Genomic DNA, 13,132 nt, shown 5'->3' on the forward strand with positions numbered 1-13,132 from the left:
CTCATCCGTAAGTAAACTGTGCCGTGCAATGGATGCGATTTAAGTCCGAGCTAATACGATGCACGCGTCGGACAGCCGGTGCGAGATAAAGTTTCCGGCTCGCAAAAGTCCAGGAAGTTGCCTTTGGGGGTCCGCGTCGGACCCCCTGTCACCCGTAGCCTTACAACTTGCACACAGGGGGAGACCCAAGGGTCTCCCCAACACAGGCTTGTATGGTGCGGAGGGCACCGACGCGTACCCACTATAGGGGGTGCCCTTGTGTGAGACGAACCAATTCAGTCAATGGGAGCCCATATACGCGTCGTACAACTGGCTCCCATTGACTTCTATGGGAGTCCGACTGAACCGAGTCCGGCGGCATTGTACTCGCTCGGTCAGACTGCAGGACTCCGGCTCGGTCGGAAATCACTCCAGATCGGGCTCGGTCGGAGAGCTTTGAGACCCAGATCGGAATCGCCCCCAAAGTAGCAAATGTGAGAGGGACCAGGTAGAGTGGCCGGAATAAAGGAATAAATACTTATTAATAAATGGGAGGGGTTGTGGAACGATCAAGGAGTGGTTTATGGAGGGTTAGCTAGAGGTTTAGTGAGGGACATGCACCCACCCACAAAAGAATAAGACTATTGCTATTAATAAACTGTACTTCTAAAGTTACTGTAGGCAAAAAGAGAACCAAAACAGTAGTAAATTACTCCAGCTCATAGCTGGAGTACGTCCAATTCCCCACTTGGACAACGATTGGTAATGAAACACACTTCATACAAAATAATGGAGATAGGCGCTTAAAAAAACAAAAAAATGTTAAATTAAATTAAAATAGTTACAAATATAATTAAGTATTATTTAATGTTAACAGAAACCCAAAAACAATATTAAATATTTTATTATGAAATATTTCAACAACTCTTTTTAAATAATGCATTATTGTAACATTATTTTGTATTTGAATTAAATTAAATTACTTTGAATAATTATATGCATTACTTTTAATAATTATTAATGTATTAGAAAACATTTCCTGGTTTTACTTTAAATCAGAAATTACATCTCCACTTAAACTTCATTAAAACATTTTTATTTGATTTAATATATTTAACTTATTTAAAGAATTAATTGAACATGTAGTAATTACTGCCTTTTTATGTTGTTCTACGTTTAAAAGAAATAAATACAATTGATTTATATTTATATTTAAAATAACAATATTTTTACATATTTATTTTGAGTTAAATAAACTATTTTACTTTTCCCTATACTTTACCATAGGGGGACTGCGCAGTCAGGGTAGAGAGCTCCCTATAGCAAAGTTTAGGGATTTTTTTTAAACTATTTTATAAATTAGAAAAAAATATATTCATATTAAATACTAATTTAAATTAATGTTATGTATTTATTCTATTTAAAGCACACAATAGAAAATGCTACAGCACAATTAACTTAATTTTGATTTACAACTTAAATTAATATAAATATAATAAATTAGATAAACATTATTTTTCTGAAGTTCAAATTAAGAAATAAACTCTTGCTTTATATAAAAACATTATTGTGCATTAATTAATATTAAAAGTGATGTTTAGAATTAATCCAAAACATAGCAATGTTTTATTACAATTTAATCTTACATTAATTTTTAATAAAAAACATGGTTTTAACTTTTTTAGAATTAAATAATAATTGTTTCATTTTGTACATTTAGATGATTCAATTGTATTGAATGTTGTTTCCTAGTGGGTTTTATTTTAAGTCCATGTCACCATTATTTTCCATGGGAAGGAGTTTCCGTATCAGTTGTTGGCCAGGTGATGAGCTGGACTTACTACAGTTGTATTTTTTTTGTCAGCAGTAACTTACACTAGTAAGTTTGGCTCTGCCCTCTTTTTAGGGGATGGAGACGTGTAAGTCTACACTTTTTTATAACTTTACGCTTGGATTTTGTGGATAGCCAAAAGTATTAAAGTTACTTAAAAGGGTAGAAATAAATTGCACGTGTACATTACTCACTATTGTAAGTTACCTTCATAAATAGCCCTGAAAATAGGCACATTGACACTTGATGAGGCTGTTTGCTTTGCTTTTGAATTCTCTTCCTCCGATAATCTCATCCCAGCTCGTAATTGTTAGGATAGTGAAACATATGTACATGTTATGGATTCAAGGAACTTCAAAAAAGCTCGACTTATGCCTGGAGGTCGCAGGCGGTGTGGCCTGAGCACACCAGAGTAGTATTGCAGTGCTGGAGAGAGGCTAATAAACTCCTAGGATGGGCAGACACACTGAAAGGGAGAACCCCACTGTGGCTAGGTGAGCAACTGCGAGAGGTGACTGCTTTAACAGGTTTCAAGGGGTGGAAGTTAATTGGCATTGAGTACTTAGGTGACGTCTAGATGGGGGATTCCCCCCACTCCTTTGATTACCTCCAAAGGGTATACAACCTACACCAGTCTCAAAGATACGATCATATACGACTCCTACATGCCCTGCGATTTCACATACAAAGTGGTACGTCCATCCCGGAATACTCCCTGATGGAGAATAGATTGTTACTGGACCCCATTATGGAGAAATCCACATCTAACCATCTATCGTAAATTAATAAGCAACATACCCGACCCTCTGACGACTTTTAGAGCAGCTTGGGCCAAGGATCTTGGCAGTCTCGACGATGAGGAATGGCAGGATGCTCTAGAGAGTCCTCGACAAAATTGCAATCCATTCAAGGTTCAGACTGGTGCAGCTAAAAATCCTTCACCGCACCTACTATCCCAGCATGCACCTTTATGCATGGGGCAGGAGTCAATCGGTGTCATGTGTAAGGGGCTGTCAACAGGAGGGCACCTTCTTTCATATATTATGGGAGGGTCTGGAAATCATTCCCATCTGGACGAGGGTCACCGACACCATGACTGAGGTGGTGGGGCAGACTGTTCCGATGGCTTTTATTGATGATTAAAGGGGACACTGACTGGTCTAGGTATGTGGAGATATGGCTGGCCCTGGCAGCGGGGTGGTGAAACAAAATAAAATACTGCCAGGTGGTGCAGATACCCCTGCGATGGGAGGAATGGAAGCGGGAACTTGACTGGTGATAAAGGGCTGAAGAAACTGCATTCAAAAGCAGGGGGTGTACTAACAAATGGAAGAAAGTGTGGGGGCCCTGGCAGAAATACAGAGAATCTGTGGTAGTCATGGAGGGGTGAGGGAGATGGTAATTGTTGATTGTCCTTGCTGCTCCCCAACGATTCTTTTCTTGTGAATTCTTGAGTTATTTCCCAATATGTTATATAGATATTGTTTTGAACTGAGTGGTCTCACGAGTATTGTTAATAAAAAGATTATTAAAAAGCTCGACTCCTTAGCTGAAGCTCGGGGAACCCTGCTCCAATTCTCTGTGATTCGAAGCTTTTAATAAATGTGTTTGCATACTCAACCAACAACTTTTTTTTTTTAGTTTCTTTGATATGGTAAAGGGTTCTTTGTTAATTATAAGTGAGAAAACGGAAATCATTCCATATTTCAAAAATGTCCTATTCCACCATCAGAGTTGATATACAACTGCAATAAATGATTGTTCAAGTAAAAACATTGGACTTGTTTTAGTTATCTCCCAGGTTTCAAGTAAATAATGAAAAAGGCTGAAATTAGAATTGTCTACATACTGTTTTTTGTTGACCTTCTTAAGAAGCCCAGAGTCCGAACAGGATGTGTGCTTCCCCCTCTGGGTTGACTGGCCTGGAGAGCTGCAGTTGCAAAACTCCTCATGAGCCATGCCTTGGTTTGCAGAGGAGTGGATCCCTCCATTGATTTGCACATCCTTATTAGACCCATCCCCAGACGTTCCCTCCTCAATATCAATGCTGGGGGCTTCGTGGCTGCTGTTTATTTGCACAGAGTTCTTTTGTGTGGAGCTGTTCTTAACAGAGTTTTTTGGGGTGGGTACATTATGCACTGGGCTATTTGAAACATTGTCATTTTGTGGAGGGCCATTTTGGCAATTGTCACTTTGGACTGGAGTCACATCAGCAGATCCAGCTTGACCAGGCTTGCTTTGGGAAATGCTCTTGGGGGCACCATCATTTGCAGGAATGTTCGTTTGACCAGTGTTTGGTTGACTGGGGCTCGCTCGTGGAGCATTCCTTTGAAGAATTGTGGCTTCACACATTCCCTTCTGGATGAGGCTGGCTGAAGCAGTACTGCTTTGGACATGATTGTCATTAGCGGTATTTGTTTGGCCGGAGCTGGTTTGAGCAGCACTCTTTGGCACTGGACTGCCACCAGGAGCACTTTTGTTTTCAGTGGAGACCTTTTCAGTCTCACCCCCTTGGCTTGAACTTTTCTGCGAGATATTTGTTGTAAATGAGCTTTTTTGTCCAGCACTGATTGGCGGAAGTTCCTTTTGGAAGCAGGTCTGTTGGGGTGCTTCTTTTTGCACAGAACATGTTCCCATTGTTGTCTTTGGAGGAGTTGCTTGTGTAGGCAACACAGTGGTTTTTGTTGGACTCAACCTGTTGTTTTCCTGACCAGATCTGTCTTCACTGGTGGTATCTGGAGTATTGGGTCTTGTCGCTTCTGACACTTTGATTGTAGGGAATCCATTCTTCACTTCCGCAATAGGTGCGAGACCGTTATTGGAGCTGTTCATGTGGAGCTTTTTCATGTGGTACACTACTGTTGCAGCATTGAAAGCTTGCTGTGAATGGAACAGAATTCTATTAGTAAGAGCCAGCACCTGATCACTCATTGTTTAAAGAAATATTTTTTTCAGACAGATAATTAAGTGAATTAAGATTATATGTGCATTTGAAAGAGCACCAGCCAGATACATAAACCCAGTCTTGTAAAAAAGCATATAGTGCTTCATTTACCGCCATTTAACACATTTCAGGAGGTGCTAATGTGCTGCATTTCCTTTTGAGGAAGGAAGGCACCCCCGTCTCTTAGCAGCGGAAATCAATATTTGTAGTTTGATCATGCAGACCACACTGACTGAAGCTAAATGAAAGGGGGGAAAGCGGGGGGTGTGTGCCTCTTTTCCTGAGGTGCAAAATAGCACTTAAGTGCAAATTAGCACTGTCCGAAAAGGTTAAGGAATCAGTGCTCTGTGGGCTATACTCAATAATTACTTTCAGCTTTCCTTCCCCATTCCTTCCCTCATGGCCTCCTGCCTCACTCCATCCGGCTCTGCCCCTCACTTCCTTTTTCCTTTTTTCTCCACTCCCCTCTGCTTCTCTTCCTTCTTCTTTGCTCACATCCAAAATGCCATTCTTCTTCAATTCTCCTCCTGACTCTTTCCCTCTTTTTTGGCCTCCCTCCCTCCCTTCTTTTCTCTATTAACTTCTCCCTTCTTTGGCAGCCCCAACTCTTCTTCCTCCAGTTACTTCCTTTGATCCTGTTTCTCTATCCGTCTCTCACTATAGGCTACTCACTTCAGGTGACGTGTGTCATTAAGACACAGTTGACAGCAAGCAGCATTGTCCCTGTGAAGAGGGAGTGGTTCACTGTGTATCAATCGGCAGTAATGCTAATGAATAAATAAAAGTACTTTCGACAGGTTATCGCAGAAGATTGTAGATTAGCTAGTACAGTACAGTGAGTGGTAATGGTAAACTGCCACTGGTCATCCTGTGCCAGTGTTCAATTACCACCGGAAAAAGAAACAGCAGAAGCAAACCTAAATAGCTGCTTTCATAATTTGGAAAAGATGTGGCCTAAATTATTGCTCTAATAATTTAGGACTAGAATGATCTCTGGTGTCAGGCAAGCGTGGTGCACTATACTCAAATATTGCTTCCCCTCAGATACTGTTAGATACATTTTTCATGAACTACTTAACTCTGGCATGCTGGTCCTCTTTCTTTCCAAAATCAGGTTTTTCTGCGCATTTCTACTGTCTTACCAGATGAAGACCCGGTCGTAGTTCCACTACAGGTGGTTGAAATTTTGATAAATTAACATCGAGCGACTTTAGAGATGACATTGTTTCATCTTTCTTTTCTCATTGATTGACACATTACTAATGTTCATACAATATAATACAATCTCATAACTCATCATTCTTTTAAACGATGTATATCTGAGCAAATACACAGGCTGCAATTTCACAAGACTGGGTTTATCTTAGGCGATATATATCTGACTTGATCAAGTATGACTAATATGCAATATTACATGCTTCTGAGCTCAAATCACTCTACTATCTCCTGGAGTCCCTACGCTGGAATAGGAGGTGCGATTTTCAGTTCTGGCCAAGCCATGTAAACAGATTGTGTGCAACTACTTTTGATTTATTTATCTGCTCACATTTGGTGCAAAGAATGGAGGTACTTTGAATGAGGCTAAACACTACCAGTAAGAATGTGATAAGAAAATTAAAATAGTGCCCATTAAAGAGTGAATATCACCATGGTCGAGACAATACTCAGCCTCCTGCTCTACTCCCTAAAATGTGATATAGTGGGAATGTTACTGGCCTTGAACCCAGCAGTCCTTTGCAATTCTGGTTTGCCTACGTTCTTATATACTTTGTTTTCGAGCAATCACTTTCTTCAGGTGCATTTTTCCCTTAACTGTTATTATGTGAGAACGTTAAAACAGGCTAAAAATAGGTAATGAACACCAAGGCATTTTCTTTTTTTTCCTTTTTTTTTTTTTAATTTCTGTATTTCTTTATTGTATATAAAAAATATATATGTACAGGGAGCAAGGAATATACATGAGTGGAGGAAGAAAGTAGACGGAAGAAAAAAGGAAAGGGAAGGAAAAAGGGAAAAAAAAGGGAGGGTGCCGGGGGGGGGGGGGAACACCAAGGCATTTTCAACAGGACAAGCACCCAGCGTGTGTTTTCCTTTTTTCTTCATATTCTCATGGCCAGCTGAAGGATAGCTGGCATGTAATGACCACAGGGTGCGCCATTTTCTTTGTAGAAAGAAGCACCGTAACACATGATCTCAGGGTCTGTATTTGCTCGTACATTATGATTACAGTAAACATGTGCATGAATGGTAAACTTCCAACACATCCCAGAGCGGGACAAAATAGATTTAAAATTTTGTGAAGTCACTTGGGGCCATATTATCAAGAAAGGGCGATACATTATTGCTGCTTTTATCGGCAGGAAACTGCCGCTAAAGCGGCGATAATGGGCTTAATAATATGCCCTTGTGAATTCCCATAGAAGCCCAGGTTAACACCAGAACCTGGGCTTCTATGGGAATTCACAAGGGTGTATTACCTAAGCAGAGGCGTTTCACAAAGGGATGTAAATGTGCGTAAAACAGTATTCCTGTAGTATTCCTCCCTATATTCATGAATGCTATTGTGACTCGTCTCCTCAGTCTTCCGGGGCTCTCTGACAATGAACTCAATCTGGCTAAGGTAATGACTTTTGATTTAGGGCCACTTCCCTGTGGGTTCAGGGCCCCTTAACAACGGATTTTCAAATTTCTTGGTACTACTAGACCCGCTCAAGGCAAATGGGTTCTAAAGCCTCTTGTGCAAGAAACATTCTGTGTTGTAGGTCTACCTCCCAACTTTTATGCCAGCAAATGCTAACCCTTCACGCTCTCCTCCCCGTTCAGTGTCAGGGCTGGGAAGTGGTGCTAGTCTGCTGGACATTTACTAGCCAGACCTTTGTTTTACAGGCTCCTGCTTGATGACCTACTTGGGCAGACGAATCTGTCTTTGTCAAGGGATTCACTAGTCAATTAGCCTGTATCATCCAGGGAGGAGAAAAAGTAGGATATTTAGCATCCTGGAAGAGGCGTGGTCAGTGTGTCAGGGGCCCTAGTGCAAGGAAGGAAATTGGCACCCTGGCTACTGTTTTAACTCTGAAATACAACACTAATCAGGGTTTAGTGTGCCACTCAATACTCTGGGCTCCGGTGTCACTGCACCTGCAACACCAATGGAAGCTATGCCCCTGCATCCTGCACCAGAAAAAATGAAAGACTTCTAATGTGGGAAAATTCTGCAGAAATCCGGATGGTTTGTCACCCTAAGCTCCACCGCATATCATCATATTAAATTTGAGTTTTACCACACTACAGTAGGATTTGTGTAATGATACCCCTGTGACAGCCTAAAATAGTTGCTCCATTGGAAGGTTCTCAGAATCCCCCTTAAGCGGGACAAATAAAGCACAATGTACCTTCCATTTGCGTCTTGCATAGTTCTTCTTGATTTGTGCACTGACAGATCTGTAGATGTCGCGATTTAGTGCAGTGTTTCCAGCGATCCTGAAAAGGTTAAAAAACAGGATAATCCAATGAAAAGTTAATCTGGAGGCGGGATGAATGTTAGACATTTATTCTATAAGTGACATCCAGAACTAAATTAATGTCAGAAAGTCATGCTAACACGTTTGTCTCTATTCACACAACCATTTTAAGATTTGGTCTTAATGGTTAATTAATTGACTATACTGCCATATCTATTGCCATTTTAAAAAAAAGATATTGAATGCAGTATTCTCATTGGCCCATCTAGTTATGGCTTTCTGACTTTATGTTGCACCGTAAATGCATCTGGCCATTGCAGGTAGCTTAAGGGCAGATTACTGTTTCCTGTGCTTTGTAAATTTGCTCCATTGGCAGGCACGTTTGGACTTAAAGCTGCAACAAAGTGTTGTTTTGCACTGGTCATTTGGGCCTAATACTGTCTTCACATGTCCGTTGTGTATCAATATCAGGAGTGGGCCCCTTATGACCCCACTATACCTGGGCATGAAACAAACTAAATGTCAATGTGGTATACCATTTGAAAAGATCATATATCAATTAATGCCTAAAAGAATACTTCAATTACCTAACAGCATAAAAGTATGCTTTTAGAGTATATCACTTATTTTACTTATTGGTGGCGTAATAATCTTACCTTTTGGTATTGATACCTGGAGTTTGAGTTAGGATTTACAATTAAACATGAAATGAAACAAAAAATTTGAAAAGGAAAACAATCATCGAAATTTCCACACAAAAAAATTAAGTTAACAGATAGAACCTTGCTTTAAGCTTCCCAATGGTTTGCACAATGCGACTGCGCGTATTATTTGTTATGCTCTCGACATAGGATTGTCAGCACAACATTGCACAAAAAAAAAGTTACCTGCCTTGGGTGCAAACGTGCAGGGTACATGTGCAATTTATGTAATCTGGTACGAAGTATGCTAAACCATCCTGTATGAGAACATGCATTGCATTGTCCAGCTTCTTGCTTGGAAATGTTGTGTGCAATGAACTTGACTCCATTTAAACAAATGTGTGCACTACTATTGTAATTGTGTACTCCTATTAAATATTTAATGCTCATGCCATTCATACCTGGTTTATAGTGTGACTTTCTAACCAAACTTTTACTGATATCAAAAAGACTACAACACTGGATAACTTTTTTACTTCTGTACATATTTAGTTTTAGTATAAAAAAAACATGGGAGTACATCATCATATCAACATATGTCGGTCTATTCAAGTGCCTGATAAGGTCAGGAGCCTTCTTCAGGGTGTTCTCTTGCTGTATATCTCTAGCTTTCTAATATATGAGTTGGATAATTCGAAATAGATGTGAATGGTTTGATGCAACCTTCCCACTCTCATAACAGAGTGATGGTACTGGAAGACCCTACTTAGGGCAGTTAATGGTTTATGAACACCAAGAGGAACACTTCTCTGAAGCACACATTTATCAAGGATGGGTACAGGTAAATTTACCTAACTTTCCTCGTTTTGTGCCTAAACTTCCACAACTGGTCAAGTCCGTTGAGGGGCATTTACCTACCTCGAGGTGAAGGGATACCAATGATAAAAACATGCCACGATAATGTGGGTGAGGAGTCTCCTTCCAATATTTTAATGTTATTTGGATATGCTTGTAAGACCTAAAAGACAGTATATTATTAATTAGGAGCCATGTGCCTATGAGGTTTACTCTGTGACACTATATTCCAATTCCCAAAGTGTTTTTTATCTCTGCTCTATTTTCTCCAAGTGTATATTGATTTTAAATAAGAGTCGGGGATTTTATTGTGGCTATCAAATCAGCAGAGAAAATTATAATCTAATTAGAGCCTTTTCTGTATTTATTCAGTCACAATTGCCTCCAAAGATAGAACTGCATCTCCACATTTTGCATCCTCATGTTGCAGTGTCTTATAGGAAATGTGTACACTGAGTATAGCCAGTATTAAATCCTACCACATACCTACACGCAAACACTATTGTTGGAATTAAAGTTGCTAGAGGCAAATTAGCAAGAACCTCGTTAAAATTATCACAGTTTTAGTGGCAGGAAACTGCCACTAAAACGGTGATAATGGGCTTGCCAATATGCGTTATAGAATTCCAATAGAAGCCCAGGTCAGATGTGCAGGACATCTAACCTGGGCTTCTTTGCTTGAAACGTGCCTACAGGACACCGGGCCGGTCGTGAGAGTCGGTCACAGCTCTCTGCCTCTGTAGCCACTTGTTTCCAGCAGCAATTCACAAAGGCTGGTGAAGTCCACTGGTCCTGGGACTTCGGTCAGGGGGCAAGCTCTCTTCCAAGCCCTTGGAGATCTTTTCACAATATGAAAGAAAAGTCCACAAAGTTTTTTCTCCTCTCTTTAGCAGTCAGGCAACCACTGCAGGCCAATCCCCCAAGCTGCACTTCAGCTTGGGAATAGTCTCTCCTCAGTTCCTTCAGGTACCTTCTCCTCAGCAGAGGTTTTGTCTTGTAAGTCCAGAAGTGATCTAATTTCATGGGATCAGGATCCCAATACTTATATCCCAAAATCCTTTGTTCTCTGAGGTGAGAGGGAACTGTGCCCAGTTCAAGGCAGTTCTGAAGCACTCTGTTTTCCAAACTTCTCCTTACCTTTCTCAGCACAGGGCAGGCACATTAGACGCCCCACAGGAGGTGGAGCCAGCATTGTGGAAGGCAAGTATAGTCCTGGAGCACTTTGTTGACAGTCTTCCTCCTTTTCTTTCAGTGTGCAGGGCAGAGACATCAGACGCACCACAGGAGGTGGAGCCAGCATTGTAGAGGGAAGGCCCAGGTCTATTCAAGTCCCAGGTGCAACTCCTCCCTCCCATCTAGATGCAGATCTCCCTATTCACCACCGAGCAGCCCCAGCCTGTCTCCTGGAATTCCCAGCCCTGTCACACAAAAACCCAGACAAGGAATACACAACCTCGCAGAGGCAGGCTCAAATGGTTAGGCAAGCAAATACCTACTTTCTAAAAGTGGTATTTGCAAACACAGAATGTTTAAATAAACTTCACTAAAAGATGTATTTTATTATTCTGAGTCCAGGCATACTAAACTTAAATTTCTACCATGTTCTCTGTGTCTGCTAGGATTATAAACTTGTAACAATCCAGCAGCCCATTCTGGCCTATGGAGAACAGGTAGCCTTGCAATAGTGAAAAACGAAAATGGCTGTAATTCACTATCAGGAAATACCACACACACCAGGGCTTGTCCTACCTTATACTTACAATGCACCCTGCCCTTGGGCATACCATAGGGGTGACTAATATGAAGGAAAGGGAAGGTTTATGGACTGGCAAGTGGGTGCACTTGCCCAGTCAGCATGACAGTACCAGACTGCATGCAGGCTCTGCAATGGCAGACCTTAGACACATTTTACAAGGCCGCTTCTGTGGGTGGCACAACCAGTGCTGCAAGCCCACTAGCAGCATTTGGATTTACACGCCCTGGGCACACTCAGTGCCCTGTACTAGGGTCTGACAAGTAAACCGAACATCCAATCATGGCACAGCTAATCAATACATCAATTTACAGTAGGGAGTACTCGCACTGTAGCACTGGACAGCAGAGGCACAGTGCCCAAAGCATTTAACACCAGCAAAAACACATGCGGCACAGCAAAAAGTGGAAGGGAGACCAACGCCAATGGCCAGGGCTGCCAAATGTTCAATTATCGCTGGGATTCCAGCGATAATTAAACAACATTTGGCGCTATGTAGTTGATAGGGCAGGGCAGACTTAACCATGATATCCACCTTCCATTGGATATCATGGTCAAGTCAGACTAAAAGCAGGCGTAAAGATAGTAGTGATAACCGCGGTTAGCGCTACTTTTCTTATCGCTATGCTTGTTAGCGTGCCAATTGATAATTGGAGAAATGTCGGTTAGCGACATTTCTCCAATTATTTTGGGGAGGAACGCCCACTTTGCATCTCATTAGATGCAAAGCTGGGCATTGAGGTAAATGGCGTTGAGGCATGGAAACACGCGTTAGCTTGTCCATGCTGATAGGGCATTAAAATTAATGCCGCTTTAGCTGCAAAATTGCCTCTAAAGCGTCGATAATGCCCTTGCTGATATGCCCCTTTGATGGCAGAGGTAGCAGAAACAGAACAGGGAGGATGTCGCGGCATGTTAACTATAAGAGGGGGAGCCCCCAAATGTATTGCCTCATGCCAGGTATCACTGTGTGAGCTGCATCATGAGTTATGAACCAGCACTTCTTGTAAACTGTATTTGTATAGCGCCTACTGTCCCTGATGGGGCACTTTATTTCTAGTGCCCTTCAGTCTGTAGTATTTAAGATCAGTCCATTCCTTCATGATTCCAAATGCTCTCAGTATGCAATCCTTCCTATGTTTTCATCTTGATTCAAGAGGGCTCGGGTCCAAGACTATTCTGTAACCCAGCATGTGGTGCTCGTGCATACATTAGAAGCCGACGCCAGCATGTGTGCTAGAAACAGAGTGCCCACGCAAGGCCATGAGCTAATGCGAGCTGCAGGGTGCTCTGCCAAATATTACTCAATGGCAGGCTTGAAACCATGATCTCGATCAATACATCTGTCTCCCAAGGGAGCCTGACAGAGGGGGCTATTCATAGCTCAGATACAGATAACGCCTCCTGAAAATAAGGCATTACTGCAGCGTGACCCAGGCTTTCTTGCCCACCAGTGTGCCATGGGGAATAACCAGTGTCAGCTTTCTATCGCACTTTAAAACCACAAATCCGCTCTTTCCAATTTGTTTTCTCCTTGTAAATACCTCCAGGTAATACAGGGAGTGACTTCCGTGTGCAAATACCCCAAGCAAATGTTATTCAACTCAGAATCTGAAATCTAGCACAAACAAAATGTGTGCACAAATCTGAATTCTATATGGCACACAG

At 41.6% G+C, this 13,132-nt stretch overlaps 1 protein-coding gene across 1 annotated transcript in view; it reads right to left on the minus strand.

Moving 5' to 3' along the window:
- The window catches only part of LOC144753662 (calcium/calmodulin-dependent protein kinase type 1G-like), a 338,654-nt gene that overhangs the window by 18,503 nt on the left and 307,019 nt on the right, over positions 1 to 13,132 (minus strand). The window contains exons 10-11 of the mRNA XM_078641277.1: positions 8,147 to 8,234; positions 3,660 to 4,690 (exon numbers count right to left, since the gene is read on the minus strand). Coding sequence (XP_078497403.1) covers positions 3,660 to 4,690; positions 8,147 to 8,234 — 1,119 coding nt within the window. The remainder of the gene's footprint in view (positions 1 to 3,659; positions 4,691 to 8,146; positions 8,235 to 13,132) is intronic.

Source organism: Lissotriton helveticus, chromosome 5_1 (assembly GCF_964261635.1).
Source record: "Lissotriton helveticus chromosome 5_1, aLisHel1.1, whole genome shotgun sequence".
In the NCBI taxonomy this organism is placed as follows: Eukaryota; Metazoa; Chordata; class Amphibia; order Caudata; family Salamandridae; genus Lissotriton; species Lissotriton helveticus.